Below are 16,427 nucleotides of genomic sequence, written 5' to 3' on the forward strand. Positions count from 1 at the left end.
AGGATGCTACTTACCATGCTGGGAAATCTTGACTACTTAAACCAAACTGTTCTCACACACACCCCCACCCCAAACATCTTGCTTCGCCTTCTGGATTTTCCAGTATGTTCTGACGTTTCTCTATCTTTTGGGTTATAAACTCTTTGGAATGATCACTGTTTTTACCTTTGTGTCTTCTCCAGTGCCACTTATACTGTGCTAAGCAAATAAATAATAGGCTATAGAAAATATTAAGCAATGTCAACTGTGTTCTTATTCTATGGGGCAAAACTAATTTTTACAGTAAATTGCACTCATTTGCATTTTCTGTAACTTTCTAGCTTAGGCTAGTAAAAATTAACATTATCAATCCTTTTTTCTCTTGCTTTTTACAATGATTTGATTGTTTGCTCATTTTTCAGATGCTGAGTGAGAATCTGAGAGGAGAAATGACTGTAGTACCCACGGGAGCCAAGATCTCTCTTACAGATAGCAAGTTTATTCAAGTTATTGCCAAATCTCTAAGTGTCAGCTGCAAGGAGGTACCTACTTTAAATATTTAAAGTCAACTCATGTACAGCAGAAAATTAACTTAAACAAGTATATCTTAAAGGTGAAATACAGTGCAACGTTGAAAATGAAACACAAATTTTCTTGCTAAGTGTCCCAGCTAACCAGGCCATGGGGGGGCATTTGGTACAACAATAAGTTAAACCTTGAATTTCTTTTCTATGTCTGTAAAATTCTCTTGATTACTCCTTGGTTCACTGATGATCTAGGCTATCACAAATACTACACAGGTCATTGTCATGCATGGTACTTATGGTGTGAAAGAAAATACTAAATTATTTTGAATTTTCTACATATTTTGACAGTATGGAACAATTCAAGCACAGAGGAAAAATACTGTAATTATAAACAAAATTATAAATGACTAGTACAATGGGAGGCATTCTGTGAGTAGCTATTAATGCGGAGTCAATATTGGTCACCGTTGATTGCACAACAAATGTTCTATGGAGAACATTGCAAGACATAATTATTATGGTCTTCTCTTGGCTTGTTTTCAGGGAAGGTTTAATTTAATTTAATACCTACTCTACAGTGCATGGGGATAGGAGAGAAGGAAAAAGGGTGTGGGACTGGGGTCACATAGAGTGAGTTAAGCATAAAAGAAGTTGAAGACTAGGTTTAGAAGGTTACAAGCTCTCCTGCTCATTGAACTCATGGAATTGGCAAAAAGAACAGGAGGACTTGTGGCACCTTAGAGACTAAAAAATTTATTAGAGCATAAGCTTTCGTGGGCTACGAGAGTTTTAAAACAAACAAAAATAACCCCCCACTTATAGCAGGGACAGTGTGTTCCAGATTTTCTGGGGTCATTCTATTAGCGTCAGCGGAACTGGTTGCTGCTGTTCTTTGAATTTTAGGTCACTAAGCTCTTTATCATGCTTTATGAGATAAGATCTCGCTAATGACCCATTGAGGAGGCTTGGAATGACCCCAAATAAGACGCCAGGGCTTGGGTAAATACAGTTTTTGTACTGCTTTAACTTTATCATTTAGAAACTGTATAGTTAAATCAGTACAAACCTCTAATGTGGACACAATTATACCAGTATAAAGGTGCCTTATAGTGCTATAGCTTATAACTCTGAATGCTAGGGGTTTGTACAAACTTAACTATTTTGATTAAAAAAAAAACACACCACTACTCAAAATAATTAATTTGGAACAAAAACTGCGCATAGATCAAATCTAAGGAAGGGTACAAAGTAAAGCTATTGGACTCTTTGGCTCTTTCCTCTTTACGAAGTTGGTGTCTCCTAATAAAGTGTCTCTTGATAGTCCTATCAGAGATGAGTCAGAACCTTATTGACCACACTCATTTTAACATATGGCTTAGAGTGAAGTAGGAATGGTATGAAACTAGCAGGGGTGAGGTACATATTGAAAATATTTCTCTCTCTCTCTCTCATGTTTAGGTAGTATACAGGAAGATCAAAAGTATCTTCATGCTGCATTTTTTTGTTGGCTTTTGTGAATCATAGATTCAACTTGTGCTCTCAGAGGCTGAGATCAGAGAGAAATTTTGATAGAAAAGTATTAGCCCTGTGCTGTACCTCTGGGAGATGCTGCATTTTGCTCCTATTTTGATTTTAGGACTGGGAGCTGAGACAGCATCCTTATTAATCTGCAGGTCAAATGAGTGAATCTGCAGACATTGGGAAATAGCTTGCTGGTTCTGTTTGACCTGGATAACAGCTGGTAGGCTGATAAATGCTTTGTTGTGGAACAGCCACACCATTTCTAATCTCACGCACCTCAGGTCAATAAATACATCTTTGGTGCAGTTGGACTGGATCAACACAGAGGTCTGTAAGGGGAGAATACATATATTACTTGCTTTTGGTAAACCCTGACCCAGCTGGTCAGACAAGGAGCTTAAGGACCCAAATGCCTGGTCCACCAGGGCTAAATGCAGCCTCAGGACTTGAAGCAGAAAGTTGACCATGTTAACTCAGTGCATGTGGGTGAAGGTATCTACCTGTAAGCCATGCCACTGAGCACAGTAGTACAATAATAGGTTAAATTTGGGAAAGGAGAGCCCTAAGAGACAACAGTGTGTTCCAGTACATATAAGGGTCTAGCATAATGTGTGTTAATGTTGAAGGCCTTGGTGGGTGCCTACCGAGTGTTGAGTGCACCAGAAGTTTCTTGATGCTCAATCCTTGTTACGAGTAGAGTTGGGCAAAGTTTTTTACAACACATTGTGTATTTTGCTGAAAACTACATTTCGGGGGGCCTGAAACAATTTGCCAAATTCAGGTCAAATTTAATGAATACTTCCGGTTGGAAAAAAAAGCTTTTTAATTTCAAATTTGGCCAATAAGAAAGGTGAAGAACAGCCAAATCAAAACAAAAAACTAAAGGGGGAAAAAAAGAACAAAAAGCAAAATTTGTTTTGAGTCGACCAAAATGTTTCGGTTGATACAAAACGATTTTTTATTTTTTTTATTAGACGAAAAAATGTTTTAGTGAATTGAACCAGATTTTTTATCTGATTTTTTTTTCTGGTTTGGCCCGAAAAATTCATTATTTGCACAGCTCAAATAGTGACTTATTGCTTAGTAACATAGATCTAATTTTTGGAGTTTATGCAGCATATTCTTCCACTATGAAAAGCATTTCCAAGAAGAATGATTATTAAAAAAACAAAAAAAAGCCAGAGCAAAAGCAAGTGTTGCTGCCCTAGGTTCAAAACATGAGCAGAAACTTCTCAACATAGTATATATTAGCAAATGGTGTTCTATGTATACTTTAAAATGGAGTTCAGTATTGTTCTCATAGAATGTTCATTGGTTTAAAATCTCAAAAATGACCAGTGATTCTGGGATTGTTTCTATGTTTAGGTGCACCGTTTGAGACACCTTATAGGGGTCTTACTTTCAAAGGGTATGTCTACACTACGAAATTAGGTCGAATTTATAGAAATCGTTTTTATATATTCGAGTGTGTGTGTCCCCACAGAAAATGCTCTAAGTGCATTAAGTGCATTAACTCGGCGGAGTGCTTTCACAGTTGCGAGGCAAGCATCGACTTCCGGAGCGTTGCACTGCGGGTAGCTATCCCACAGTTCCCGCAGTCTCTGCTGCCCATTGGAATTCTGGGTTGAGATCCCAATGCCTGATGGGGCTAAAACATGGTCGCAGGTGGTTCTGGGTACATATCGTCAGGCCCCCGTTCCCTCCCTCCCTCCATCAAAGCAGCAGCAGACAACAATCGTTTTGCGCCTTTTTAATTGAGTTACCTGTGCAGACGCCATACCACGGCAAGCATGGAGGCCGCTCAAGTAACTGTCACTGTATGTCTCCTGGGTGCTGGCAGACGTGGTACTGCATTGCTAAACAGCAGCAGCAACCCCTTGCCTTGTGGCAGCAGACGGTACAATAGGACTGGTAGCCGTCATCGTCATGACCGAGGTACTCTTGGCCATGTTGGCCAGGAGCACCTGGGCAGACATGGGTGCAGGGACTACATTAGAAGTGACTTGACCAGGTCATTCTCTTTAGTCCTGCAGTCAGTCCCATTGAACCATCTTATGGTGAGCAGGCAGGCGATACGGATTGCTAGCAGTCCTATTGTACCATCTTCTGCTGGGCAGGCAAGAGATGAGGATGGCTAGCAGGCCTATTGTACCATCTTCTGCCGAGCAGCCATGAGATGTGGATGGCTTGCAGTCTTTCTGCACCATCTGCTGCCAGCCAAAGATGTAAAAGATAGATGGAGTGGATCAAAACAAGAAATAGATCAGATTTGTAAGCCAACCCTGTAAGCCATGTCATCAGTCGCCCCTCCCTCCGTCAGAGCAACAGCAGACAATCGTTCCGCGCCTTTTTTCTGTGCGGACGCCATACCAAGGCAAGCATGGAGGCCGCTCAGCCCACTTTGGCAATTAGGAGCACATTAAACACCACATGCATTATCCAGCAGTATATGCAGCACCAGAACCTGGCAGAGCGATACCGGGCGAGGAGGTGACGTCAGCGCAGTCACGTGAGTGATCAGGACATGGACACAGATTTCTCTGAAAGCATGGGCCCTGCCAATGCATGCATCATGGTGCTAATGGGGCAGGTTCATGCGGTGGAATGCCGATTCTGGGCTCGGGAAACAAGCACAGACCTGTGGGACCGCATAGTGTTGCAGGTCTGGGACGATTCCCAGTGGCTGCGAAACTTTCGCATACGTAAGCGCACTTTTATGGAACTTTGTGAGTTGCTTTCCCCTGCCCTGAAGCGCATGAATACCAAGATGAGAGCAGCCCTCACAGTTGAGAAGTGAGTGGCGATAGCCCTGTGGAAGCTTGCAACGCCAGACAGCTACCAGTCAGTTGGGAATCAATTTGGAGTGGGCAAATCTACTGTTGGGGCTGCTGTGATGCAAGTAGCCCACGCAATCAAAGATCTGCTGATATCAAGGGTAGTGACCCTGGGAAATGTGCAGGTCATAGTGGATGGCTTTGCTGCAATGGGATTCCCTAACTGTGGTGGGGCCATAGACGGAACCCATATCCCTATCTTGGCACCAGAGCACCAAGCCGGCAAGTACATAAACCGCAAGGGGTACTTTTCAGTAGTGCTGCAAGCTCTGGTGGATCACAAGGGACGTTTCACCAACATCAATGTGGGATGGCCGGGAAAGGTACATGACGCTCGCATCTTCAGGAACTCTGGTCTGTTTCAAAAGCTGCAGGAAGGGACTTTATTCCCAGACCAGAAAATAACTGTTGGGGATGTTGAAATGCCTGTAGTTATCCTTGGGGACCCAGCCTACCCCTTACTGCCATGGCTCATGAAGCCGTACATAGGCAGCCTGGACAGTAGTCAGGAGCTGTTCAACTACAGGCTGAGCAAGTGCAGAATGGTGGTAGAATGTGCATTTGGACGTTTAAAGGCGCGCTGGTGCAGTTTGCTGACTCGCTTAAACCTCAGCGAAACCAATATTCCCACTGTTATTACTGCTTGCTGTGCGCTCCACAATATCTGTGAGAGTAAGGGGGAGACGTTTATGGCAGGGTGGGAGGTTGAGGCAAATCGCCTGGCTGCTGGTTACGTGCAGCCAGACACCAGGGTGGTTAGAAGAGCACAGGAGGGCGCGGTATGCATGAGAGAAGCTTTGAAAACCAGTTTCATGACTGGCCAGGCTATGGTGTAAAAGTTCTGTTTGTTTCTCCTTGATGAAACCCCCCGCCCCTTGGTTCACTCTACTTCCCTGTAAGCTAACCACCCTCCCCTCCTCCCTTCTATCACCGCTTGCAGAGGCAATAAAGTCATTGTTGCTTCACATTCATGCATTCTTTATTCATTCATCACACAAATAGGGGGATGACTACCAAGGTAGCCCAGGAGGGGTGGTGGAGTAGGGAAGGAAAATGCCACCCAGCACTTTAAAAGTTTACAACTTTAAAATTTATTGAATGCCAGCCTTCTGTTCTTTGGGCAATCCTCTATGGTGGAGTGGCTGGTTGGCCGGAGGCCCCCCCACCGCGTTCTTGGGCGTCTGGGTGAGGAGGCTATGGAACTTGGGGAGGAGGGTGGTTGGTTATACAGGGACTGTAGCAGCAGTCTGTGCTCCAGCTGCCTTTGCTGTAGCTCAACCATACACTGGAGTATATTGGTTTGATTCTCCAGCAGCCTCAGCATTGAATCCTGCTTCCTCTCATCACGCTGCTGCCACTTTTCAGCTTCAGCCCGCCACCTCTCCTCCCGGTCATTTTGTGCTTTCCTGCACTCTGACATTATTTGCCTCCACACATTCGTCTGTGCTCTGTCAGTGTGGGAGGACAGCATGAGCTCAGAGAACATTTCATCATGAGTGCGTTTTTTTTTTGTTTCTAATCTTCACTAGCCTCTGGGAATGTGATCATTGAAACACATGCAGGTGGTGGAGAAAAAAAAAGCGACAGTGGTATTTAAAAAGACACATTTTATAAAACAATGGCTACACTCTTTCATGGTAAACCTTGCTGTTAACATTACATACATAGCACATGTGCTTTCGTTACAAGGTCGCATTTTGCCTTCCCCCACCGTGTGGCTACCTCCTCAACCCTCCCCTCTCCCCCTGGCTAACAGCGGGGAACATTTCTGTTCAGTCACAGGCAAACAGCCCAGCAGGAACGGGCACCTCTGAGTGTCCCCTGAAGAAAAGCACCCTATTTCAACCAGGTGACCATGAATGATATCTCACTCTCCTGAGGATAACACAGAGAGATAAAGAACGGATGTTGTTTGAACGCCAGCAAACATACACTGCAATGCTTTGTTGTACAATGATTCCCGAGTACGTGCTACTGGCCTGGAGTGGTAAAGTGTCCTACCATGAAGGACGCAATAAGGCTGCCCTCCCCAGAAACCTTTTGCAAAGGCTTTGGGAGTACATCCAGGAGAGCCGCGAATGCCAGGGCAAATTAATCCTTTCACATGCTTGCTTTTAAACCATGTATAGTATTTTAAAAGGTACACTCACCGGAGGTCCCTTCTCTGCCTGCCGAGTCCAGGAGGCAGCCTTGGGTGGGTTCAGGGGGTACTGGCTCCAGGTCCAGGGTTAGAAACAGTTCCTGGCTGTCGGGAAAACCGGTTTCTCCGCTTGCTTGCTGTGAGCTATCTACAACCTCCTCCTCCTCATCATCTTCTTCGTCCCCAAAACCTGCTTCCGTATTGCCTCCATCTCCATTGAAGGAGTCAAACAACACGGCTGGGGTATTGGTGGCTGAACCCCCTAAAATGGCATGCAGCTCATCATAGAAGCGGCATGTTTGGGGCTCTGACCCGGAGCGGCTGTTCGCCTCTCTGGTTTTCTGGCAGGCTTGCCTCAGCTCCTTAAGTTTCACGCGGCACTGCTTCGGGTCCCTGTTATGGCCTCTGTCCTTCATGCCCTGGGAGATTTTGACAAAGGTTTTGGCATTTCGAAAACTGGAACGGAGTTCTGATAGCATGGATTCCTCTCCCCATACAGCGATCTGATCCCGTATCTCCCATTCAGTCCATGCTGGAGCTCTTTTAGCGATTCTGGGACTCCATCATGGTCACCTCTGCTGATGAGCTCTGCATGGTCACCTGCAGCTTGCCATGCTAGCCAAACAGGAAATGAGATTCAGAAGTTCGCAGTTCTTTTCCTGTCTACCTGGCCAGTGCATCTGAGTTGATAGTGCTGTCCAGAGCGGTCACAATGGAGCACTCTGGGATAGCTCCTGGAGGCGAATACCGCCGAATTGTGTCCACAGTACCCCAAATTCGAGCCGGCAAGGCCGATTTAAGCGCTAATCTACTTGTCAGGGGTGGAGTAAGGAAATCGATTTTAAGAGCCCTTTAAGTCTAAAAAAAGGGCTTCATCATGTGGACGGGTGCAGGTTTACATCGATTTAACGCTGCTAAATTCGACCTAAAGTCCTAGTGTAGACCAGGGCAAAGCCTGGGTGATCTTTTGAAACTCATACCCCTTTTTAAATTGTCTCAGGTTTGGTTCCCAAAAATGGAGACACCCATAGTTGTTAGTCCCTTTTGAAAATGAAGGCCTTGATCTCTTTTTAATCAGCCTGAGTTTTCTATGAGCCTTATGATGGTGGATCCGTGGTATGTCCATCATATTTATATATTTTACCCTTCAGTCTGACCAGCTACCACAAAAAGACAAAATATTGTAAATTTCTATGTGAATCAATCAGAACAGGCCTCAAAATTTAAGAATCTTTAACAAATGTGGTTCAAAAAGGTCACACCTTATCGATATTAGGATGTGCCATATTTTGCAGGATCCTACTTAGCTATGGGGCTTGTAAATACTGAAAAAGGTTGTTTAAACAAAGGTTGTTTAGTAAATAGCTGTTAGAATCAGCACAGTCAGATGAGAACTCAGAAGTGTCCTAACTCCATATTGACTTTAGGAAACTGATATCTGTAGTTAGTAAGGAAGTGGTAAGTTTGATAATAATACAATTTTCAGGCATTTAATTTATTATTATTGATCACTTCTTTATTATTTTGGTTTTTATTTGAAGTGGGAGATAGTTTGATAATTAATTTTAAAACATTAAAGATGGCTGCCTTGGGGCTTTTTCATTTCCATTTGAACTAGAAGAACCGGCGTTCATTGTTCAGGAAAAAAGACTTTTAAAAATATGTTATTCCAGTTGCATATTGTTTATTGGCCAAATCTGGGACCAAAAATTTTCCAAAAAACTAATATTAGTTTGAGATGAGCACATCTTGATAATATGAGGGAGTTTTGCTATGTAGAATTCACGTAAAGACAGGGATGTCATTTGAGGGATCTGAAAAAACTAATTAGCATGTGGGTCTGAAATAGCATAGTTTAGAAATCCTCTTTATTTAATTCTAGTATAACTAGGAAATGAGAGAGGTCCAAGTAACTATGGAAACAGGTTTCAGAGTGGTAGCCGTGTTAAAGTATACATGTAACTTCTTTTCCCTCAAAGAATATGAACAAGATTGTTTTTACTAACTGGTATCCTCAATTATTATATTTGTATTATTAGATCTACAAGTAAACGTGGGTGCAATATTGTTCTTCTGATGTAGGTGTCAGTAGTTCTAAGGACACAAATAGTAAATAAAAAGATATGTATGATACTAAAACTTTTAAATTTTATTTTGTGTTTCTCAGGAGCTAGAAGCCATTAGAGATGCATTAATTCCTTCTTTGGCCTGTGCTGCAGCTAAAACAGGTGACATAGATGCACTAAAAGCCATAGGAGAAATGGTAAAAAAAATTAAACTCTTTACAAATCTTTTATTTATAGCTTAATACAAAATGCATTTGTAAGAGACTGGAAGCAAGCAATATGTCTGTATAATAGAGTATGATAGTAACACTACAATCAAGGTGAGATGACAAGCATTTATTAATAGGTACTTCAGTCTAGTCTTTTCAAAAATGCTTTATTTCATGTGACATCTTTCAGGCTTGTTCTCAGCCTGTCACTTGTGACTTTGTGAACTAAGATAAATATGCAAATGCATTCTACCTTCCCCTTAACTATTCATTTCCATACTTTTAAATGCTTAGGGTTCTTTTTAACTGCAACTTTCCTTTTATATCCATAGTACCCACCTTTATGTAGAGTTTAAACATGGTTTTGTCAATTTCCTTTTCTTAAAACAACAAAACAAAATACTGGGCTAAAGCAGAATTTAGCTCCCCATTTCCCCAGTAGTCCACTCTCTCCCTGCAATGTGGAGCTTAGGAGCTCTACCACATTGCTGGCATTTCCTATCTTGTTCTGGCCTGTTCACATTTTGAGCTCTCCAGATAACACCACCCCACAGAGTTCTAAGCTCCTACTGCCATTCCTGGACCACTCTGATTCCCCAGTTTCCTGGCTCACGCTGCCATACAGCACTTAGGACTGATCCTAAAAAAAAAATTAGTTTCCCTATGCAGAGTTAATAAAACCTGAAATTCAACCCTAACTGTGCGCTGGCTGCTAAGTGATTCTGTGTTCACGGTAATTTGTAATTGACCATACAGCAAGCAGCTTAATCTGTTTTCTTTGTACTTTGCAGAAAAATTAATTGCACTATTAAACAATAATAGAATATCATTTATTTAAATATTTTGGATGTTTTCTACACTTTCAAATATACTGATTTCAATTACAACACAGAATGCAAAGTGTACAGTGCTCATTTTAGATTTATTTTTGATTACAAGTATTTGCACTGTATAAAAACAAAAGAAATAGTATTTTTCAGTTCACCTAATACAGGTACTGTAATGCAATCTCTTTATTATGAAAGTTGAACCTACAAATGTAGAATTATGTACAAAAAAAACTGCATTCAAAAATAAAACAATGTAAAATTTAAGAGCCTGCAAGTCCACTCAGTCCTACTTCTTGTTCAGCCAATTGCTCAGACAAACAAGTTTGTTTACATTTGCAGAAGATAATGCTGCCTGCTTCTTGTTTACAATGTCACCTGAAAATGAGAACAGGCGTTCTCATGGCACTGTTGCAGCCGGCATCGCAAGATATTTACGTGCCAGATGCACTAAAAATTCATATGTCCCTTCATGTTTCGGCCACCATTCCAGAGGACATGCATCCATGCTGATGATGGGTTCTGCTCGATAAGAATCCACAGCAGTGTGGACCGACATATGTTCATTTTCATTATCTGAGTTAGATGCCACTAGCAGAAGGCTGATTTTCTTTTTTGGTGGTTTGGGTTCTGTAGTTTCTGCATCGGACTGTTGTTCTTTTAAGACTTCTGAAAGCATGCTCTACACCTCGTCCCTCTCAGGTTTTGGAAGGCACTTCAGATTCTTAAACTTTGGGTCAAGTGCTGTAGCTATCTTTAGAAATCTCACATTGGTACCTTCTTTGTGTTTTGTCAGATCTGCAGTGAAGGTGTTCTTAAAATGAACAACATGTTCTGGGTCATCATTCGAGACTGGTATAACATGAAATATGTGGCAGAATGCAGGTAAAATAGAACAGGGGACATACAATTCTCCCCCAAGGAGTTCAGTCACAAATTTAATTAATGCATTACTTTTTTAACGAGTGTCATCAGCATGGAAGCATATCCTCTGGAAAGGTGTCCAAAGCATGAAGGGGCCCACAAATGTTTAGCATATCTGGCACGTAAATACCTTGCAATGCCGGCTACAAAAGTGCCATGCAAATGCCTGTTCTCAGTTTCTGGTGACATCGTAAATAAGAAGTGGGCAGCATTATCTCCCACTTGTTTGTCTTAGTGATTGGCTGAAGAAGAAATAGGACTGAGTGGACTTGTAGGCTCTGAAGTTTTACATCGTTTTGTTTTTGACTGCAGTTATGTAACAAAAAAAAATCTACATTTGTAAGTTGCACTTTCACGACAAAGAGATTGCACTACAGTACTTGTATGAGGTGAATTGAAGAAGACTATTTCTTTTGTTTATCATTTTTACAGTGCAAATATTTGTAATAAACAATATGCACTTTGATTTTAATTACAACATAGAATACTATATGAAAATGCTGAAAAACATCCAAAATCTTTAATACATTTCAATTGGTATTCTATTGTTGAACAGTGCGATTAAAATTGTGATTAACCGCGATTAATTTTTTTTGAGTTAATTGCATGAGTTAACTGCGATTAATTAGCAGCCCTAGCAATAATTCTTCCTTGCTGTTTTTAAATATGCAAGCTCTTTCTGGTTGTATTTAACATATGAATGCATATTTATGTGTGTGTCTGTATGAGCGGTGCACATTCTTAGATTTGAATATTCATTCTTTATGATGTGTAGTCAGGCATCTGGTAGGTATGGTCAGGCATCATGGTAGGTGTAGTTTGGCATCTGGACCTGTACTTTTCCATCCACAGGCTGTTCAAAGTATTGGAACTGGAGAATTCACCAAAGAATTTCTTAATGTGGTAGGGTATCTTTAGCCACTTGTGAAGGTTCCAGAGCAGGAGGAGGTGCCAAGGATGATCTTGATATACAAAACTACTGTTTGGTTTCAGAGTAGCAGCCATGTTAGTCTGTATCCACAAAAAGAAAAGGAGTACTTGTGGTACCTTAGAGACTAACAAATTTATTTGAGCATAAGCTTTCGTGAGCTACAGCTCACTTCATCAGATGCATGCAGTGGAAAATATTGTGGGGAGATTTATATACATAGAGCACATGAAACAATGGGTGTTACCATACACACTGTAACGAGAGTGATCAGGTAAGGTGAGCTATTACCGGGGGGGGGGGGGGACGGACCTTTTGTAGTGATAATCAAGGTGGGCCATTTCCAGCAGTTGACAAGAACATCTGAGGAACAGTGGCGGGGAGGGGGGAATAAACATAGGGAAATAGTTTTACTTTGTGTAATGACCCATCCATTCCCAGTCTTTATTCAAGCCTAATTTAATTGTATCCAGTTTGCAAATTAATTCCAATTCAGCAGTGTCTTGTTGGAGTCTGGTTTTGAAGTTTTTTTGTTGAAGAATTGCAACTTTTAGGTCTGTAATCGAGTGACCGAAGAGATTGAAGTGTTCTCCGACTGGTTTTTGAATGTTTCATTATATCCATAGGTCTATGAATCTCAAAGTAGATACGTCTACCAGTGACTACTGGACAGCATTATGAACTTGACTAACTAATTAGTTTCACATAAGCTTTTGAGAAACTGTCTCATGTTTAATGATTTTTGGTCATTGGATTCAAACTGTAATATTGGAGTACGTATCATTATGTGATTTGAGACCCTATACCAACCAGCCTCAAGTGTACTATCATTAGCAGTTGTTGTGTATATGTTGCAGGGTGGAAACTTGAGCTGTGAAGATTATGATGGTCGAACTCCACTTCATATTGCATCAAGTGAAGGAAATTTACAACTAGTTGAGTATTTACTGAAGTATGGAGCAACTGTTTATGCTAAAGACATGTTTGGTGCTACCCCACTGAAGTATGCAGTCAAATTCAGGTATTAAAAAAATACATTTTATACAAAGATCTATGAGAGAGCTAACCCATCTCATTTCAAATTTATGTCACTTGCAATTAGTGGGTTTTGTCAGCAATCTGCAATAGTGAAAAGCGGTGATCAATTCTTTGACAGCAAATTCTGTAGTTTTAAAGGATGTGTAAATGGTTTGGATATTTAGGACATTGTAGCTGAAGAAAACAGCCTTGCTGATGCCAAATCCCAGAGCTAAGTAAATCAAGATTGTTTTTTTATCCCTGCCCCCTACTCCAACACTCCATTATTTGTGGTGAGATTTCTTTATAAAAGAAAAATTTGACTTATTGTTAATTTTATTTTTGCAGAAGGGAGAGTTCAGGAACTAGAGCAATAGGGAAGAGGGGGCTGTCTCTTTGTACCTTCCTTTCCTCGTCAGGAACAGAGGGTTTTAAAATAGAACAAGCTACTCCAGTAGGCTGAAGGGTTTTGTACCCATCCTTTGTTTCTGGGTCACCATTTCTCTGATTTCTCTCCCACAAACTCCACACATTTATCAGCAGAGGCATGCACAATAAGCATGTGCTGGCTGCCTCCCTCAGTGATTCTCTCTCCGTGTTGGCAATGACACCAATAATCCTTGAAGTTGGTCTCCTAGGTGGTGGTGGTCTGTGGGCCAGTCATTCTGCTGGTCTTTATCCTATTGTGTAGGTTCATAGTGCCACCGTTTATCAGAATGTAAAAAGATGTCAATTACTGTAGCTGAAATTAAGGCTTGTAGTTTGGAGATTTACATCCTTATTTGTCCTTCCACCCGTTTGAAGCTACAGATTGACTCTGTCTCTCACTTGCCTATGCTTTCCCTGTTTATTCACCCTATCCTTTAGGCCCTTATTATGTGTTTACAGTTTGTGAACACCATTTGTCTGTATTTTTGAGGGACAGTGCCCATTTTATATTTAACAAAATATTTATCCTTTTTCACTCTGTGCCTCCAAAAGGTCCCTCAAGTCCAGTGTGTGTCCTGGTCTTTCTCTACAAATGTCTCTATTATAGCTTTCAAATGTTGGCAGGTTCACCTGTCTGTGAGGGCTGGATCTGGCTCCCTGTGGAGTCTGACTGTTCTGTTTATCTAACAACTGAAGAAATCTCTGCAAAAAGACATAAAGCTTTCCTCCTCTACAGGAGCTCGGAAGCTGACTTAGCACTGATCCCAGTTTCTGCTAACCCAGGACCCTCAAAGCTCTGGATGGCTGCACATTGTGCTACTGCTAGACCATTGCGTGCCCCGTACATCTTTATAGTTGTCACTGTCATTATCTTAGAATTATCCAAGCCTTTTTGACCTAAGAAATATTTATAAAAGTCATAACCCCCTCTCCCCCCCCACAACAACAAGAACTAGCTAAAAGCAAATCAAACAAACTTGCAGTTGAACAGAGGTGCCCCTAGTCCAGTGTGAGAAAGCCCTGCATCACTATTAGATGTTCCTGCAAATCAGATACCTGCATTTATTTTACCACACCCAACTACTGCCTGAGGAATTTCACATGAGTTTGTTGTTTGGATTCCTTTTCATTGCCACTCCTATATTTGACTCCTACGATGCCTCTTTAAACCTGTACACCCATTCTGAAATGAGGAGTGGTAAAAGGAAAATGAATCCTAACTATTTTTAGTTTTTGTTGTTTGTGCCCTTATCAGAATGAGAGGAAAAGCTAAATAAATATGCCATTTTATTGTCTGTAACAGTAGCTTCAGGCCTGTAGTGCTAAGATACTAAACTTTATACTGAAGCTGAAGTGGCTCTGGACATGAGAAATCTTGCAGCGCTAATTTACCTCTGATGTAGATAGGGATGTATGGAATCAAATATATGCTAAAAAAGTGTGATTACTACAAAATATATTTGAATTACATTAATAAAACAAATGCCTGTTGAAAGTGAAGAGAAACAATATTGATGTTAAACTTTTGCATTTTATATTAAGTATCAAAAGGGGGGGAAATGGCTGTTTTAAAAATTAATATTAATAAGTATTCTGTGCTTTATATCATGGTCAGACTTGCAAAATATAAAATTGTGCTTTTTGAAACAATCTAAGAATTTGCCTTAACTTCACAGAACTTTGCACTGATTGATTCCATGTTCTGGAGATTAATATTTTAGGTGAATTGGAATAGAATCACTGATTTATTCTGTTTAGTGTCTACTCCTCTCAAAAGCTTTGTTTTAACGTGTGTGTCACTTCTCTCAGTGATTTGGGGTTTTTTAGCTAATCATGCAAATCAGAAAAATGACCAGTGATTTCTCTCTTCCCTTATCATTAGTATGAATGGTCACGATTTGTGTTTCTGTCAAAAAGCATCTTAATGGAGCACTGTCAACCTGTAGGCAAACAAAATGGCCTATGTCAACAGTGGTCTCATGTTTAATCTCTTAAAGCTTTCCTTAATTTTTAAAAAATTAACTCGATATTTTCATTGCTGTTAAAATTAGAGTTCTTTTAAAAACTATAGTAATCTACTGCATGTCCATCTTCTGTCCCATAATACATGTACTCATCCTCTTTATTACTGTGTGTATACACATTCTCTTCATTATAGGGCACTTCACACAATATCTCACACCCAGGAGATAATGTAGGTCAGTTGTTTGGACCTATCAAAGTTAGCAACATCCCTTTAACTGCCATTTTCCCAGTGCCTTAATAGAGTGTTCATTTTCAAAACTGTAAAATAAATACTTTTATAAAGTAAACTTTTCTAAGCATGAAACAGATGTCTCAAATCAAAATTTCATATATTTTATTTATTATAACCTTTTCCTTCTACTTTAAACTTAAGGACTAAAATGGCTGCAAAGAAAAAGTTGTATACAGTATGTGTTGCACACTGCTGTCAGAACATCAGAGATTATTGTTGGTAAAGTCACTTCCCACATAAACATGCATTGTAATACTTGAAATCTGCAAGGTCATGGTTCCATTATTTTAGTACCTCTGGGATAGAGGGAGAATCTACACTTCACACTGACTCTTTAAAATCACATTGTAGTCTGTCTGATATTATACAGTGCTTCAGAGTTTGAAAATCATAGTGGTTCAACATTGTGAAAGTTGAATGAGAAAAACTGAGCCAATCCTGTCATAGCCATCATAGCTGCTAGAGAAGCAAGGATCAAAAAGAACGAAGCTAATCACGTTTAAACATATGTTGTACCTGCATTTCTTTAAATGGCTGGTGGAAAGTACAGCCCAAGGTCCTGAGCCTCGTACACATGGGCTTAATTTTGTGCACTCACAGTACATAAACTGATGTTCAGAAGTCCTTGCAGAATCCGTGTCTTAGTTACTTTTCTAAGGATCATGAAATAACTCTGATAACTCAGATTACCACCTGTGGTGAATATCGACTTTTCACTGGTGACCATGGTATGTACTGGTTTTTAGGGATCCCAAAAGATTGAGGGCCA

The 16,427-nt window shown here is 40.7% G+C and overlaps 1 protein-coding gene across 3 annotated transcripts in view; it reads left to right on the top strand.

Moving 5' to 3' along the window:
* ASPG (asparaginase) overlaps nucleotides 1-16,427 on the top strand; it is an 83,186-nt gene that overhangs the window by 50,824 nt on the left and 15,935 nt on the right. For 2 of the 3 annotated variants that reach the window (XM_073349794.1, XM_073349796.1), the window contains exons 10-12: nucleotides 402-521; nucleotides 9,169-9,264; nucleotides 12,813-12,976. In XM_073349794.1, coding sequence (XP_073205895.1) covers nucleotides 402-521; nucleotides 9,169-9,264; nucleotides 12,813-12,976 — 380 coding nt within the window. Of the gene's footprint in view, nucleotides 1-401; nucleotides 522-9,168; nucleotides 9,265-12,792; nucleotides 12,977-16,427 lie in introns of all 3 variants that reach the window. The other variant, XM_073349795.1, reaches the window with a different exon arrangement.

The sequence above is a fragment of the Lepidochelys kempii genome, chromosome 6 (assembly GCF_965140265.1).
Source record: "Lepidochelys kempii isolate rLepKem1 chromosome 6, rLepKem1.hap2, whole genome shotgun sequence".
NCBI classification, from domain to species: domain Eukaryota; kingdom Metazoa; phylum Chordata; order Testudines; family Cheloniidae; genus Lepidochelys; species Lepidochelys kempii.